This window comes from Cupressus sempervirens, chromosome 7, assembly GCF_028749045.1.
Source record: "Cupressus sempervirens isolate cs-2001-9-10 chromosome 7, ASM2874904v1, whole genome shotgun sequence".
Lineage (NCBI taxonomy): Eukaryota > Viridiplantae > Streptophyta > Pinopsida > Cupressales > Cupressaceae > Cupressus > Cupressus sempervirens.
In genome coordinates this window covers 232,733,945-232,752,638 of record NC_143124.1, presented here as the reverse complement: position 1 = coordinate 232,752,638, position 18,694 = coordinate 232,733,945, and the positions used below count along the sequence as shown (strand labels likewise).

Genomic DNA, 18,694 nt, shown 5'->3' with positions numbered 1-18,694 from the left:
TGTTTAATGGTATTTAAAATTTATAAAATATTTAATTTAATGAAGGTCTTCACAAATCATATCTAATGTTGTCAAAATAATAAGCTTATATGTATGAAACTTTTATTTTTCTCTTGTTTTATGGTATTTAAAATTTATAAAATATTTAATTTAATGAAGGTCTTCACAAATCATATCTAATGTTGTCAAACTAATAAGCTTATATGTATGAAACTTTTATTTTTTTCTTGTTTTTATGATATTTAAATTTATAAAATATTTAATTTAATGAAGGTCTTCACAAATCATAATTAACGATAAGCAGAAATGAATGTTGAATTTTACTAACAAAACAGTTAAATTCATTGATATGGACATCATAAATTATAGACTTAAAATGTTATTGTTCTATGTGAATTCTAATTAATACAGAGAATGCAACTCATTTTAAAATAAATGCTAGTTGAATAGGTTTTCTGGTCTTTGGCTTAATGAAGGTCTCCACAAATCATATCTAATGCTGTCAAACTAATAAGCTTATATGTATGAAACTTTTATTTTTCTCTTGTTTTTATGATATTTAAATTTATAAAATATTTAATTTAATGAAAGTCTTCACAAATCATAATTAACGATAAGCAGATATGAATGTTGAATTTTACTAACAGAACAGTTAAATTCATTGATATGGACATCATAAATTATAGACTTAAAAAGTTATCGTTCTATGTGAATTCTAATTAATAAAGAGAATACAACGCATTTTAAAATAAATGCTAGTTCAATAGGTTTTCTCGTCTTTGGCCATCCAAATATAGATAGAATGGCACGGCTTATTTCTGTCTGTGGAGATGAGGAATATTTTAACAGACAATTGTCAAACCATTGGTTGCACCCTAATTTTCAGACCATTCCATGGCAGGTTTTATTCGGGACTCAAAGCATCCTTGGCAAATTTGAAAAAAGCGACATTTTTTACACCGATAGATAGATCTTCGCCAATAGCAAATGGAGCAAAACGGAGTATCTGGTATTTCCTGTTCAAGGTGCGAGTATGGATGTGCCGTCAGGCATAGTGTATCTTTGAACTTTGACCCTACTTCATTTAAACCCTTTTCCGTTTTATGAATCACATCTATGGATAGCTCTTGATTATCCTCAATTTTTATCTCTCCGTGTTGATCCATGTACAGAATCTGAAGATCAGGTGGCACTGCATGTTTCACTTTGTCTTCGACTTTTTGTGAGAACACTTCCAGATCTACCATCTCCTCTTCTAGAAGTATCCTTGAACTTAAATTTTGAGAAATATTGGTATATAGCAAGTCCACGAGCTCTTTACCTCTTCCAGAGAAAACTTCTACATTTTCATTAATTACCATCATCCACACTGTACCATTCCTTGTGGCTAGGCAATCAAGAGACAGAAGAGCTAGGAGTAGCCTATCGCAAGATCTGAGACACGCTCGCAGATAGACCAGATAATGGACGTGGTTCCAGAACTGTTTCACCTCCTCAAATATCGGCGGTAAAGGAAAATCAGCGACCTTTACATACAGCCCGTCTTTTTCCTCTTTGCTATTGCCGACGTAGATGATCTCTATGCCTTTCGCTACTTTTGAGATCGAAGTTAACTTTTTGTTGAACTCTGGAATCATGTCGTGATCCCCGCCATACAACCAGATCATTTTCGAAGTCGATGACTTGGAAAATTTCTGCAAAAAGGAAAAGCATAAATTCATATTCTCATCTGAACGTGTCATAAACGATACATAGAACTTCCATGGATATTAAAAACTTACAGGGAAATTCTTAAGGAGAATGCTGGGATCCACATTTCTGCCGATCTCAAGATCAATTCTTGAGTACGAAGAATCAATTAGAAAGCAAAATGCTTTCAACCCAAACGCATCCAGACTGGGAATCATATTTGGGAGAAATTTACGATAGCCCTCAAGCAAACTCACAAGCATAGGTGTTTGATTGAATCCTATTTTCTCTCTTAAAAATTCATTCAGAAATAAGAGCTCTTCAGAAAATGGGTTTGGAATGACCTTCCAGGGCATCATGTTTAGCAGCACCTGATATGTTTGCCGCGTATCTTTACCAGGATTTACCACGGGAACCCAAACCCATGTTAATTCAAAGGAATCACTACGATTATTTTTCTCCTTCTCAATTGCCTTGTAGATTTCCTGAAGGACACATGTTTGCCTTGGGGTAATCTCCAGTGTGGAAATAAGCAGGAAAACATTTTCTCCTCGCAGTTCATCACATCTCACCTGAAATTTTCAGCCATAATGCATAAACAGGTGCAATATAAATATGAAACTGACTAACTCAAAGTAAAAATTTGAGAGTTTTTGAGTACCTTCTTTTCTTCTGGCACTTCCCCTGAAGATTCATATTTTTCAATGTTCCTGCACAGAATCTTCAAAAACAATTCATTTAATTTTCTCGTATTGAAACTTTCCACTGCTTGAATTTCTCTTGTAAGATTGCTCTTGTCTTCAACAGTGGAAATCCGTCCGAACAGCTGCCCTGAAATAACTTTCCAATTACTGAAATGGTTCTCACCGTTGTCTTCTTTTACAACTTCTGTTTGAATTATGCAAGTGCTGAAAGCCCAAAAGTCTCCTTCTGCTTTTATGGATAGTAATATATCAAACATGGTGAGAGCCAGGGAATTTTCTGGGGTGTACGCCGAAACCGTTTGAGCCAGCCTGGCAGGGATTGAATTGAAAGACGTGCCAACATAAATAGTTATCTTACCAGATAATTTATTTATGATCCCATCAACGTTCTTCTCCACCTTTTCCCAGTCCCACCGTGAAATATTACAATCAAAAATGAATGCCAGGCTAGCATTCTTGTGGTTTGTTGAGAGAGTGAATGGCATTCCGTATCGGTCAATAAGACCCATTTCTCCTTTGAGCAACATCGACGCTGCTCTGTTTGAAATGCTTTCCTCACGGTTCCTTTCTTCATAACACTTTGACGATACATCCTCCAAAATTTTACACATTCGGTCCTTGAGATTCATCTGTAAGGGGAGAATTAACAGGTTTTTTAATGAAACCTCTACTAAACTCTGTCTTATTGTTAAACCTAGTGTTAATCAATGTGATTATGAGTATAATAATTTTATAGCCAAAAATGTCACTTGGATATTCATTCTATATTGTATACGTGTGTGTGTGTGTATAGAAGAGAAAACATGAAAGGAGATACATCTATGATAACCAGGGTAATTCGTAATATTACATAGATTGGCGTACCTTAGGATTTTTGGCATCTCCTTCTTTGTCATTTTCATACTGTGACTGTGGAGCATTAGTTGATGGGGCAGCTATGTTTTCGCCTAGAACATTACTTTGACGACTTGATTGAGTGGCTTCCTGACTTTGTTGGGCATTTATTTCAGAGGTTTCTGTAGATACTGATGCAGAGTACGCAACATTTGAGATTTCTCCAGGACCAGATGCAAAATGAGCGGTGTTCGAAGTTTCTGCAGCACCACTCTGTTGATGACGAAGTAAATGAACTGCAATGTTAGTATCTTCAAATATGTAGGTTTGTTCGACGCCTCCAATCCTTTGACCAGTTTTTATTCTTAGTGCACATCTCTATATTTAAGACATTCATACAAGAAAATAATTATTGGTAACAGTTGGCTCGTTGATTCTCTATTTTCGTTTGCCATCCTCTAACTATAAACGCGATTTAGTAAAATAATGATTATTAAATACAATCTTACAATTTGCTATTTCGTTTTATTTTCTAGTAAATTCTAGAGTGTGATTTATTTAAAAATAATACTTCACCAGTTTCTCAAAAATTATATAAAGGAGGTTCTCTCTTAATATATTTCAACTTCTTTTATACCTTTGAGCATCTTGGTATTTATTAGGTCTCTTATGTTTCCATCTAGTCTTTGTGGAGGAGGAAATAGTTAAATAGGAACTTAGAATGAGACAAGTATCAAAGTAGCCTAAAATACATTTTATGTTTTATGTTTTGTGCATGTTTATTGGAGATATTAAAATAAAAAAGATTTTCTTAAATTTTATTTATTTCATTTTGTAATAATTTGGACCAAACTCTTATACCATGTAAAAATTTACCTCAAGCTCTATGCAAGATTTGCTGAGGAAATGGAAGAATATTTATAGATTTATAATCTCAATAAATGGAGGGAGAGAGGGAGGGAGTGAGAGAGAGAGTGGGAGAGATATTTACTAGATTCAATAATGATCAAGACCACATAGCATCTAATAAATACATAACTAGGAGACAATCAATTGATAGGTTATTACCCACACTAGGTAGACACAAAATATAGACAATGCTCCATTCTACAATATTGGAGTATGTTCAAATATGTCCAACAATAAGAGGGTGATAACATAATAAGAGGACTTAAGGTGGATATCACACATAAAGTAGAATGGGATAATAATTATTACCACCTAATGTGGGACTCTCCTACACCATGTGCTAAAATAAGATGTGAGCTCGTAGGTGTCCACAATGCAAACTACTATGTAATGTATTATCCTAGGAGATGGAGGAGGAGGAGGAAGAGGAGTTGTGGTTGTTGAGCCATATGCAATCAAAGAAAAAAAATTGTTTCCAAGCTTGAGGTAAGGAAGAGTGTAAAGAAGAGTGTTACAGATTTGACACCCATTGCACCAAGTATGATAATGAAAAGGACCATGGAAACTAGGGCTATAATTACCGCACCTTACAAGAAGGGAGTTATGAAGATAACAAAGCTAGCTCAAGTCAACAGCTCTACAAAGATGAAGGAAATCTTTGAGGAAGTTGAGAAGAGTAAACCAAATAAGTAACCAAGGAGAAGGGTTTTCCTCGAAAGGGATGAGAAAGAAGAGGAAGAAAAGTGGACCGCGTCAAATGGCTTGAGTCAATTTTAGGATAGCTTGACAAAAGAAGCCACAAAATCTATATGAGTTATGTGAGAACATAATAAATAGTGTAGGGGTATCTAGATTTTATTATATTAAGTATGATACATCAAGAAATGCAAGTAAAAGTAAAATAGAAGAAGTAATTTTAGGTATGATGGTGAATTTGAAGTATATATCCATAGAATTAGGTAAGGTGATTATAAAGGAGATATATAATAAAATTGAAGCAAACTGGAAATGGTCACTAGTGACTACTAAAAGGAAAAGAAAAGAAGCCTCATTAGATCAAACTACATCTAAACTAACAAAGCAAAACAATATTCTTAGCAATTAGAAACCATACAAGTAAACTTTTACCCAGAAGAAGAGAATACCTATTACTGAAGCATGGAGTGGAATAAGTAGTTAAAGAGAGCGAGATGACATGGAAAAAATCTGTCTTGATGTATGATGATGAAGTAAGAAACTATGAGGAAGAGAAGGAGGCAACTGAAGTAGAACTAAATAAAAAGGAGGACATCTATGATGATGTAGAGAAACTAGCTGATATAATTCATAGGATGGCTCAAGAGAGTGAGATGAAAACTTAAAAATCACCATAGAGGATGAAGCTATAGAAGATCAACATTAAGAAGGGAGTGATCCACAGGAAGAGCCAGATATTACTACACTGGCTGACCTAGCATAGAAGGAGCAAGCTCCTACAAAAGTCATAAAAAGAGGTCTTGATGAGCACCAACACTATACTAGTACAAGTGAAAGAATATCCTACAATTGATCCAAAAATAACTCCTCAATTGGTTAAACAATCACCTTCTATTATTAGTTTGAATTCTATTGATAGTAAAGTACATGGAAATCTAAGTATTTTCAAGAAATAGATCATGTTGACTAGTGAAGGTGTAAAAAATACAAGGATTTTTTGAATAGATCAGTGGTAACAATAAGGTTAGTAAATGTAGCAATGTAGAAGGAGGGAGCTTACATGATAAAGTAGACAAGTCTACTATAGATATAATAACAAATGCATTCAGAGCTAAGATTGAGGGAACAAAGGAGGCTGTGTAATTGAGTAAGGTAAATGAACTTGAGTAGAAAATAATAATTACTAGCAAGAGACAAACTATAATGAGATAAGGACAAAAGGTACAAGGAGTCTTCGAGAGGAGTGTAGACATTACCACTAAAAGTCTATAACTACCTGTGCCAAGCACTAGTACACTAGATTCAAAAGGGAGGAAATTGAAGAAACGAAATTTGGAACCTCATGGAATCACACAAGGTAAACTAGTTACACTTGATTAAGTGATTGTGATTCCAAATTAGAACACAAACAACTTAACATATGATCAAATAAAGACACTTCAAGAGTTACTAGCTAGGAAAATAACTCAACAATTGATGAGAAGAGAACAACAACATAAATATGTTCTTTATGAAATTAAGGATATATTCCTTGACATAGTTATTGTGGATAATTTGAGTGAGAAAGATTTAATCATTAAACAATTCATTCAAATACAAGAGAGGTAGACTGATATAGACATTGACAAATGAAAAATGTATGCAATTCTTTAAGAGGAAATATGAGAAAAAGGTCACAGAGAATATTGTAGGAGAGATTTCTATTATACAAGTAGAACTTTCCAAATTTGTAAATTTTTTGGAGAAATTCATCCAAAATGTACATATATTATTTAGGAAGTTATGTGATATATCTATCTTAAAAAATTAAACAAAAGCTCAAATGGAAAAGAATGAAGTCGTTTTGAGGTATAATGCAGATTCACTAAACATGGATACAATTTTTAGTTCAATACATTTTCACAAGTTGAGACTTTTATAATGGGAAAAAATGAGTTGCTAATAGAAGGAAGAGGAATAAGATAAAGTCTCATTTAGTTCAAGCTATGTTGAGACCTCACTTAGAAGTTACAAAAATTTATTTACAACATGCAAAAGAGTTAATAAAGAGAGATACTAATTTGTCCATAGAAGATAGTATGGTAGATCTCATGACTAAATTGGAAATTTAAATTCAAGCAATAGATTCTTTAAGGGCTGCTTGGGATAGCACATTAAGAATAATTTCATAGATTCATAAACTTTTTTGAATAATTATCATTTAAGCCCTACTCATATCCCACAACAATCATAATAAAAATAAGGGGAAACTAATATTGTATGATTGATCTCAAGAGGAACTAAAGATAGAAAAAGAGCATCTATATAAATGTTGAGCCAAGTCAAGGTATGGAATACATCTTAAGGGGGAGTTTTTGTAGATTTTGGCATTTTGAAAATTTGAAGTTCTGTTAAGCATGAAATGTTGATCATTATAAATTTTTTTCCACAAATTCCAAAGGCGGATATTGTTGACCCTATAGGAAATCATAATATATTCTATTACTGCAAAACACCTAGTCATTTTGTAGGCCGTGTTGGTTGATAAGGATTGTGACCGAGACAATATATATGTCTAGCCAATATGATGTAAAGTGTACATATTCAGTTCATACAGAGTGCTAGCTAGTGTCGAGTACATGTAAGAGTCATTGAATGGTTTACTGAATGCCAAGTGAATCAAGATAAAATGAATGCCAAGCAAGATAGATATACCTTCAATATAAGTCCAGTAGAATTAAGGCTAAGGGAGAACATGAAGAAAAAAATGCACTGAGCATCAAAAGAGGGTAAGTGCTAACTAAAATAGTTGTTGTATATGAGTTTTTAATGACCCAACAAATTATGTAAAAAAAAAAAAATTTCAAGAAGGAATTGTATTTTATTGATTGAAGAGCTAATCAAGGGTTTGATTACGTGTGTTGATGAAGATCATTAATCCCTATAAAAGTCAATTCATGAATTAGAAATTAGAAGGACAAGGAAGAAAAAGGGATGAATATAGATCATTGATTTATGATATAGAAGCTTTAACAAAAAATATATATGGAGGGTTTTAGACCTAATTCATGAGTATGTAATTGAGAGGAGCTTGGATGCAAAGTTTTGAGGTGAACTAGATGTAAAATACAAAGATGACTGAGAAAGTGTAGTGAGGATTCATTGAAGATCAATCATAGAGTTGTGATAGCAAGTTGATGGAGGATATGTGTTATCATCTTTAAAGTTCATATCAAAGGATCAGGCACTGATACATTCTAACATGTGTTTTAGGTTTAAATCTCTTAATAGTGTGGTTTTAATAGACCTTTGTAAATCTGCTAATAGAGTACTCTCTCAGTTGTGATGGGAAATCCTTTTATCAATGTAGACCAAATAATCTTGTAAGCCTTTAATGAGGGAGATCCCTCATAAGGTAGATCATCATAAGTGATCAAACATAGTAGCCTTAATAGAGACACTTTATTGCTGCAGTAGTGAAGATTTTGATACTATAATCCTAGTCAAAGTTTAACCTTGACCTTGGAAAATTTGTGTGTTACCAAATCTTTCAGTCAAGTTTTTCACGTGTCTGTCAGTTTAGTTCATGCAACAAGATTTTATATCCCATGTTACATTGAAGTACATGATTGCATTGTTATAAGGTTAAGGTTTAAAGAGGGCTTTATATGATGCTAATATCAAATATGGTTTATATTTAATGTGATAGATTTTGTAGATCCTAGTTCACTGCCCCACCCTCCCTCTAAGTATCTTACTTTCCCTATATTTTTTCCAATAAGGCTAACAATCACTAATAGGAAAATTTTGAGAAAATATTGTTGAGAGTTCTCTAGCTAATATTATCTAGATTTCTATCTCATATCCCTTCTAGCGAGATTGCAATTTCTCTAAAAGAAATCAACATTAGTCATTTTTTGAACCATGAGGGAGAAAAGAGATGGGGAGAACAAGGAGGAAGATAAATAAAGGAGGGATGAAGCATAGGATGGTCATTGAAAAGGAAAAGCTATCTAAGGAATTGGGGGAGTACTACAAGGAGAACTAGGGAAAAGGGAGAGTGAGGGTTAAGTGTGGTGGAGGGGGGGGAGAGGAAAGGGGAGAAATGTGTATAAAGGGATCTAGCTGGGGAATATGGAATAACCAAAATGGAGGCAGTTAGGCAGAAGCTTTGGCATAGGCACAAGAGAGGGTACATGCTTGAGGGAAAACATGGAGGTCACAAAAATAAGGGAGAGGGAGGCTAAGACAAATGAGAGGTCAAGACCAACTTCTAGGGAGGCAATAGGAGTAGGAGAAATAGTAGTTGAAACCAAAGCACCTTTCCCACCCAAAACAACAACAAGGGGATAAGGTTTGGCACTTTTTGGACACTCCAGAAAAAGTACCCCAATGAAGAGAAATTCTAAGAGTAAACTATATAGTTCTCATATTCTAAAGGTTGAGCCATAGACCCTAGGATTTAGTCACCACCAAAATAGGAAGAATTATGCTTGGGATAATAAACACAAAATCTAGCATAAACAAAGCAATTACAATTGTGAGTGATGCCATCAACTCCAAGAAACTCACCAAAGTAGTTGGCTATTCTTTCCAGAATGTCTTCATCGCAAAATTCAAGAGACAACACAAGTACTAAGACCCAAGTGGAAACAACTCTTGAATGCTAAGAAATAGGATCAAATCTTAGTATCCATCTCCATAACAAAAGCAAAATATTTCCAAATAGCCAAGGACCAAAGGTTGGGATTTTCAAGAAATCCTCCTTAAGAGAAAATGAGAAACAAAAATTAGACCTTAAACATGGCCAAGACCACAACTAAACATTTAAGGGAACTAGTGGAGAGAATCTACCTATGAACCAAATCAATGTCTGGCTTCTTGGCCCCAAATCTAGTAGCCAAAGAAGAGCAGACCATCTTAGGTAGATGTTTTTCTAGTGAACTATTCTTGATTTGCATACACGTACCCTCTTAAGATTTTATTACTAAAATAATAGTTTTCTCCCCCTTAGTGGTGTCTCCCAATCAACCTTTCCAGTTCAACTTGGGAAAAGAAGGGCCAACCTTGGGTGGGCTAGGCACCTTTTGAATAGGTAAATGGGGAACCACAAAATTCCCCCATCCTACAAACATGGGGAAAAAGAGGGTAGAAAATCAATTAGCTAATGAAAAATACAAATCACCTGAATAATCTCCCTTGACATCCTTCTAGATGTGATCCTTTGTTGTCTCCTTTCTTCCAACACCAAGCTCTTGTGATCCGATCCATGCCAATGGTTTAAAGCCTCAATTTTTTCTCTTGACCTTTGCAAAGCACAACTCAAAGTTCTTTTTGGATACCTCATATAGTGCTTATGTTGGTCTATGATATAATATATAACTTATATAATTAGTTTTAATAAATTGACAGTTTTCTTTTATGTTCATTTTGAGTTTATTTGCATAAGCATATGATGGAAAATCATGAACGAACCTTTCTATTTGTGTGCATTAATGGTGATATATTCTTATTAAATAGAATCATCCACTTGTCAAGTTGATTCCTTTGAAATGGTATTTGGTTCTAATCTCATTTGATCTTAATAGACAAATGAATTTGAGGATTCATTTCCTTATTTTTTTGCAATGCATACAAGAGTTCATTGCACATCGCTTGAGATGTTATAGGAAAGATTGCTCAATAAAGAGTTATGTATTCTAATTAAACACTTGCAATACTAATAGCATCTCTTACATTATATGAGTTCATTTATTGAAACTTTTTTCAAATAAAAAACTTTGAAAAAGTTAAGACCTTTTGTAATGTTATTTCCTTATTAAATTTCTTGTCAATAATCAATGTATAAATTAATTAATTTTAAACTAGCCAATGAATGATATCTAAAACTTAGCACCTATTCCAATTTTCAAAATTAATTCGCGTGCTTTAAAAAATACATAGGCATATTATATATATAATTCTTTTACATTCTATAATTATCTCTGGGTTCTGCGACAGATTATGAAAAGTAGTGTTCAAGTCTTCTCAATGCAATCAGAGTCCTCCGAAGTCATTTTCGATCAATGTTAATTTTAGTTCATTAAAAAAGCACATTCAAAAGCAATACACTAAATCCTCTCCTTTTAGCTCATTGATTAATAAAAAATATATTTAAAACGGCAACGTACCTTGTCACTCGGTTGATTTTGTTTATTCAGTACAATAATATCGCAGCATATCTTCCGGTACAGCATCTTTAAACTGCTCCATTGATGCTTAAGATGCTGGCTTTCACTAATGTCCACAAGTATCAAGTTCTGTAGTTTTATGACGATCGACATCCACTTGCCTTCCAAATTAGAGCAGTTCGAGAGGTTCAGGTATTTTAAAGCTTTAAGCCATTTGAATTCATTGCACAAGGCCGTCAACCTTGTACAGCACATCAAATTTAAAACTTCAAGGCATGAAAGAGCACTGAATGTTTTTGGAAGCTCAACCAGATTTTCACATTTAGACAAATTCAGTTTTCTCAGGCGCCTCAACTGACCAATTTCCGCGGGAAGCTTCTCTAACTTGTTACAGTCTGCTAGTGATAGGCCTTCAATCTGGTTATTCTCACAGAATGCGTCTGGTACTTCTGCCAAACTTGAACATCCACAAAGCTTCAAGGCTACGCATTCTGAGCTTAGTAGGCTTTCTGGAAAAGTATCGGACAGTTTTACCAGCTTGCTGCATCCTTCCATGTTGAGAACTTTCAACGATGAAAGCTGGTGAAAATTAGTTGGAAGCGATTCCAATATCTCGCAAAATGAAATATCAACTTCTTCAAGGGAAGCCAACTGTTGAAACATAGGAGGAAGCTTTTGCAAAGCATGGCAATGTGAAAATGCAACCTTCTTCAAACAACCCAACCAGATAAAACTTGCCGGTAGTTCCTTTAGTGCTACACAATAAGTCAAGATCAACTCTTCTAAACATTGGAGCTCACCAAATGTTTCCGGAAGTCGGATTAATGAGCAGCAATAACGTAGATCCAGCTTTCTCAAACAACGAAGGTTAGTAAATGAATCAGTCAAGTCTTGAAGGTTATTGCTGTCGCGCAGATCCAACTTTTGCAGAAAATACATCTGACACAAACTTTGTGGGAATTCAATTTCATTCCATATATTTATTGACAACTCTCTTAGATTTTTCAAAGGGTCTGGGAGATGGCGTCTTGACATGCCCGGGACAAAAAAAGATTCTAACTTCAATATTCTAATATCCAATCTCGACTTTCTCCCTCGCATTGTTAAATCCTTGAGCTCTTCTTCAATTGAATAATTCAACTCCTGTGCAGTTAAATCACAACGTTTGAGGCACTTATCTCAACTAAAATTTATCTCTTTTAATCGTATTAATAGTAGCAACAGCGGTACATTATCCCTAAATATTGAATCTCTTGAAACATAAGTGCAAGGATAATGATATAAAACAAAAGTTTTTAACCTTTTTTTTTGTTGCTAAAAGCATCATATAACCTCGACGACTTCAATAAGTCTCAAGGACATTGTTGTTCTGAAATACCGCTTGATTTTACATACCTGTTGATTATCCACTAGTTTCTGAAACCCATCCTGTGATGTTTCTGTTAGAGCACCAGCTGCATTTGAGGATTCTGCAGAACCAGATGTATCCGGTGCAATATCTGACACTTGTGTTGTACTATTAGATGCATCGGATATGTACGGGGCAACATTCTTATCCACATGCTGCTGCATTCGGAATAACGAAATCTATTATAGTTACACCTCTTAAAAGAATATAGAGTCAATAAAAACGAGAGAAACAATCAAACTATAAAACCATAAAAGTATCATCGATTCTCCAACTAGAAGAGTTTGACCTATGAAAGGATAAGGCATAAGCAATGCCAAGTAGGAGGGCACAGAAATATCAAGAAATTCACGAGATTTGTAATAATTGTAAAATTGTGTATGTAAAATTGTTCAATATGTTTACATCAATAAATTTATAGTAGAACTTTTTATCGAAGATTTAACCAATCCACCAACACCAATTCAAAAATAGTTTTATCATTATTAGATTTGTTTTTTAAGCTTGTAATGAAGAGGGAGATAACAAGTGATTGGTTTTTGAAGATATCAAATTTCTACTCAGGTAGAAAATGGTAGGTTTTAATTAAATGTTACTATATTAACGAAGCCCTTGTTGAAGCCAAGTGCATGCTGGAGGACTAGACTAAATGGAAGAGGGATGAGGTCCTATTGAAAGAGACTTTGGCGAGAAGTTGCATAGCTAGGAGATGATGGAGGAATAGAATTTAGAGCTTTGAGTCCTTGTGCCTTCAGAGGAAGAAAAGAATGAGATTTCATTTCCCTTGCATCCATGAAAGAGTCCTAGGTTCAACTAGGAGACCAAATTAAGGACTTGTAGGCTACATAATAGAGAAAAGGCCAAGACAAAGTGGAAAAGGCTATTGGAGGGGTGAATGGTGAGATGGAAAAAAGTAAAAAGAAAAGGAAATGGCAGGAGGAAAGTCATGGTAGAAGAGAAGGTCTAAAGCTAGTTACCGAGCATGTAATGGGCACCCCTGGATGTCCAAAAAACTAAACCAAATTGCTGAAAGGAATTATGTCAAACAGTTTGCATTCAACTTCTTATTTCTCCGTTTAATGTTTTAAACCCCTTATATCTCCAAAAATCAAACGTTTATTTGTTTGTTGTGTTTCATGCATGGAATTGGTATCATACAACATAAGAAAGAAAGAAACTACAATGATATGCAAAGTGGAAATGAACTACTGCTAATAAAATGTTATTTTTAGAATTCATAAAACCAAATACATGGCAGATTTATCAACTCACTAATTACTTCAACAGTATTGACATAATACTCTAGCCCATGCTTTCGAACTTGCTGCTACAATACTTTGTCCTTCAATCAGTCCACTACCTTCATAATACCATTCCCTCAAAGCGGCATAAGCGTCGGATAAGTAGTGAAGAAGATATGAGAAAAATACCAAATCTGCTTGTAGCCGAAAATGCAACTAAACTGCCTGATAATGAAGCCAATAACAAAGAATTCCAAAGGCCAAACCCCAAGGGAATGACGTCTAGAATGTTACAAGACAGGATAGACATCCTCAAATGCCAAGAATGGAGCTGCAACTCACACACCAATTTCTTCTCATATTCAACCTGCCTAATGAAGCCACAAATGCTTCCTTTTATTCTATTTCCAAGGATCCGCTCAACTCATATGGACAATGTGGGCTAAAAGATGTGTAATATATAAAACATATATTAAAATACCCCTTATGTCTCCCTTGGGTACACATCACCATAAAATAAATATTAAAGTAACACTTTAATATTTTACAATTAAATTAGACGTTACTTTAATAAAACTTTAGGTATTAAAATGTATTAGCAATCGGACTCTGAATAATGCGAGTGATAGCTCATCGGAAAGCTCTCACCGAGGAGTATCGAATCCAATCACCAAAATTGACCTGCACTGTGTCCTGTTGACTTACTAAAAATAGTAAGTATGCCTGAAACTGAGTAAATCAACTTCGTTTTGGCCCAAACTGGAAATGACTAGGCCAAAACATTCCAGGATCCCATTAAATCCTTTGTTAGCCCTCGGGACCATGTAGAACAAGGCTAACACACACACGCTTGGTCAACTGCTAAAATTGGGACATTACAGTCCACCCCCCTTGAAATTGCTTGTCCTCAAGCAATCTCAATCCAGCCTGCTGAATAACCTGCTCACTCTCCCATGTAGAATCTTCCTCCGGCAAGTCTTTCCATTTGACCAAATACTCCTTCACTATCCTGTTTCTAAGCTTCCTCTATCTGGTGTCCAGAATAGCCTCGGGTACTAACACAAGCTTCCCCTCCTCATCCAAAGGGGGTAAATCTGCAGAAGACACTACACTCTGACCGATGGCTTTCTTAAGCCTAGACACATGAAACACATTGTGCACTCGATTACCCTCTGGATGCTCAAGCTCATAGGCGACTTTTCCCACTTTGCGAATCACCCTGTAGGGACCATAAAATCTAGGTTTCAACTTTTCAGCTCCGCTCTTCTTGAGCAATGACTGTCTATATGGTTGTAGCCTCAAGTAAACCATATCCCCTACCTCGAAGCTACGCTCTATTGCTAATCAGCATACAATTTCTGTTGATTCTGGGCCTGTTGTCTATTCTCTTTGAGCACTTTCAGGATGTCTTGACTATCCTGCAATAAGTTCTTGGCTTTGGGCACTCTACTGTCCCCCAAAACTAAATCCATGAAGCTAGGTGCTTCATAACCATAGAGTGCCATAAAAGGAGTCATCTTGATGGACATATGATAAGTGGTGTTATAATACTACTCTCCCATATGCAACCATCCGATCCAAGCCTTTTGTTGTGTAGTTACATAGTTCCTCAAATATCCTTCTGCCCATTTATTCACAATCTCTGTTTGCCCATCTGTTTGCAGATGATAACTAGTGCTAGGTGTAAGATCTGTACCACACAACCTAAACAACTCTTGCCAAAAAACACTCATAAACTTACTATCCCGGTCACTGACAATGAATCTGGGCAACCCATGTAACCTGAATATCTCTCTAAAGAAAAGATCTGCCACCTATGCTGCTGTGTAAGTGGATGGAATAGCAAAGAAGTGAGAAAACTTTGTCAAGTGGTCCACCACCACATAGATGCAATCCCTTCCCTATACTCGTGGTAAACCAATGATGAAGTCCATCGAAATACTTTCCCATTTCCTATCAGGAATGGGCAAGGGCTGTAATAAACCTGCAGGAAATGTGTGCTCTCCCTTATTCTTTTGACAAACCACACACTCCCTGACATACCTCTGAACATCATCCTTGAGCCCTTTCCATGAGAACCGCTCTCGGATCTGCTTATAGGTCTTGAAGACCCTCGAATGTCTAGCTGTGGGTGCATCATGAAATGCCTTCAGTATCGCCTCTCTTAAATGTGATGATGGAATCAAATAAACCCTGTCCTAAACTCTGATCAATCCATCTATCACCTCATAGCAATCATCCTGTATGGTACCTGAAATCAATCCAAAAGCCCAAGCATCTCCGACATACTCTGCTATAATCCGATCTCTCCAATCTCCTGAAATCTCTACCAAAGCACATAAGTGAGGTCTCCAAGATAAGGCATCAGCCACCACATTTTTCTTACCTTTGACAAACTCTATGTCAAAGTCATAAGCCTGCAATTTAGTCACCCATTTTTGTTTCTGGTCATTAAGATCACGCTGGCTCATGAAGTATTTAATACTGTTGTGATCAGTCTTGATCACAAAATGTCCACCTACCAAATATGATTGAAATTTGGCCAATGCATGCATTATGGCCAACATCTCTCGGTCATAGATAGAATAACTTTTCTCAACTCCTTGGAGTTTCCTACTCTTGAATGCAATGGTATGCTTCTCCTGCATCAATACTGCTCCAATCCCATCACCTGATGCATCACAATGAAGCTCAAAAGGCTTCATGAAATCTGGTTGAGCTAGAACTGGACATGAAGACATTACCTGCTTGAAATGCTCAAAACATCTCTGTGCTGCCCCTGTCCACACAAAGGCTCCTTTCCGGGTAAGATCTGTCAAGGGTGTAGCAATCTGTGAGAATCCCTTAACAAACCTCCTATAAAAACCACATAAACCAAAGAATCCCTTAAGTTGTGTAAGGTTTGTGGGAGTAGACCACTCTACAATAGCTTTAATCTTTTCGAGATCAACCCGAACGCCATCTGCACTAATGATATGCTCAAGCTAAAGGAGCTGAGTCATGCCAAACTTACATTTAGATTCCTTGGCATACAATGACTCTCTCTCCAGAATAGATAACACCTCCTCTAGATGATGTAAGTGCTCCTCCCAGGTCTTACTAAAGACCAAGATGTCATCAAAGAAGATCAAGACAAATCTCCTCAACTACTTCCTGAATACCTTGTTCATACAACTTTAAAATGTAGTAGGTGCATTGGTTAGACCAAATGGCATAACCATGAACTCAAAGTGGCCATAGTGACATCGGAAAGCTATTTTCTCAATGTCCTTTGCTCTCATCCCGATCTGATGGTATCTAGATCGCAAATCAATTTTGGTGAAGAAGCATGCCCCATGCAACTCATCAATCAGCTCATCATTCCTAGGAATGAGATACCTATTTTTAATTGTTTTCTTATTCAGTGCCCTGTAATCGATGCACATGCACATCGTCCCATCCTTCTTCTTTACCAATACTACTGCTGAAGCAAAGGGGCTCTTACTAGGCTTGATATGCCCCATCTCCAACAAATCCTTAATCGCCTTCTCTATCTCATCCTTGTGTTTCTTAGGATGACGATAGGGAGTAATCATAACTGGTTTGGCTCCCTCCTCAAGCTCAATAACATGTTCCATTCCTCTGTCAGGAGGAACCCCATGAGGAATATCGCTAAATACTTTAGTGTGTCTACCAAGTATCTTCTAGATATTTGGTGGATGAATATTTTCTTGTGGCTCTGGTGAAGTTGGCATAATGTAGCATTCTGCCACCCACTCTATGTCATCATGACGAAAAAGTCTTTGCATTCTCCTCAAGGACACTACTCTGCAACCTCCATCTAAAAGTCCTCTAAGTACCACAGTTCTGCCCTCATGCTGGAATCTCATCTCCAATTTTGCTAGATTGAGTGTGAACTCAACTAGTGAAGCCATCCATGTCATGCCGAGGATGACATCATAATCTCCCATGTCCACAACATAGAACTCATCCTCCAACTCGTAGCCATCTCCAAACCTGATGCGAAGATTAAATATCTTTCGAGTGCATAGTAACTTATCACCATTAGCCACCATGACTCTAAACCCATCATGCTCCTTTGTCTGTAACCCTCTCTTGGCTACCAACTGTGCATCTATGAAGTTATGTGTAGCCCTAGTATCGATAAGAGATATCACTTTCTGCCCCTGGATAGTACCCCTGACCTTAAATGTGATTGCCTTTTGGGCCCCTGTCAAGTGTGCCAACGATCTATCATCCTTAGGAATGTTGCTCTCCTCTATAGTGTTACCCTCATCTGAATCAGAGTGCTAATCGTCGCCTTCTGATTCTGACTCTTCTGCTGAAAAATACTCCATTTGATTTTCCTTAGCCTTGAGAGAACATTTATGAGATAAGTCCCAAGGCTCTCTACAATGGAAGCACAGCTTCTTCTTTCGAAGTTCATTCAAGGTTTCATTGTCTAGTCCTTTTGATCCTTCTTTGGGTTTGCTATACTCTTTCTAAAATGGTTTTTTGTCTTTGTCCTTGCGGTAGGAAGAATCTGTTGAATGGTTTTGACCTTTGTATACCGAAGGGGCTAAATCTCGTGCCTTTTTAGTTGCTTCAGCTAAGGTGAGTGGATCATGTCCCTTCACCCAACCTCGTAATGGATCAGCAAGACCATCACAAAATAACACCACCAATCTCCTAGGAGAGATATCAGTAACAAGTACAGACAAGCATTGAAACTCGGCAATGTAAGCATCCACAGAACCTAACTGTTTTAACTGTGCTAGCTCCTTGAAATGTAACTCGGGATCCTTAGTGTCAAATCTCCCAATCAATGTTTCGGTGAATTCCTCATAGGATGTAATCTGATTATGCCCCAAAGTCACCATGCCATGATGCCACCATTCATGTGCAACGCCATCCAAGTGCATAGCCGCATACTTGATAGCCTCCTCCTCAGGCATAGGATTTAGCTGCAAGTACGTATCTACCTTCTGCACCCAAGCTCGTGCAGTCGTCTTCCCTGATGCATCATAATAAGGTAAAGAAAGTTTTCCAACTTTCTTCCTCAGCTCAAAGTTTTGATTCCTCCCT

General features: G+C 36.3%; 1 protein-coding gene across 1 annotated transcript in view; it reads right to left on the bottom strand.

The window, feature by feature from the left end:
- Window positions 1-680: 680 nt before the first annotated feature.
- The window catches only part of LOC149546363 (uncharacterized), a 160,221-nt gene continuing 142,207 nt past the window's right edge, over window positions 681-18,694 (bottom strand). Inside the window, exons 7-12 of the mRNA XM_089793963.1 lie at window positions 12,377-12,547; window positions 10,982-12,124; window positions 3,258-3,500; window positions 2,351-3,022; window positions 1,782-2,261; window positions 681-1,694 (exon numbers count right to left, since the gene is read on the bottom strand). Of these exons, the coding sequence (XP_089650089.1) occupies window positions 876-1,694; window positions 1,782-2,261; window positions 2,351-3,022; window positions 3,258-3,500; window positions 10,982-12,124; window positions 12,377-12,547 (3,528 nt within the window). The 3' untranslated portion in view covers window positions 681-875. The remainder of the gene's footprint in view (window positions 1,695-1,781; window positions 2,262-2,350; window positions 3,023-3,257; window positions 3,501-10,981; window positions 12,125-12,376; window positions 12,548-18,694) is intronic.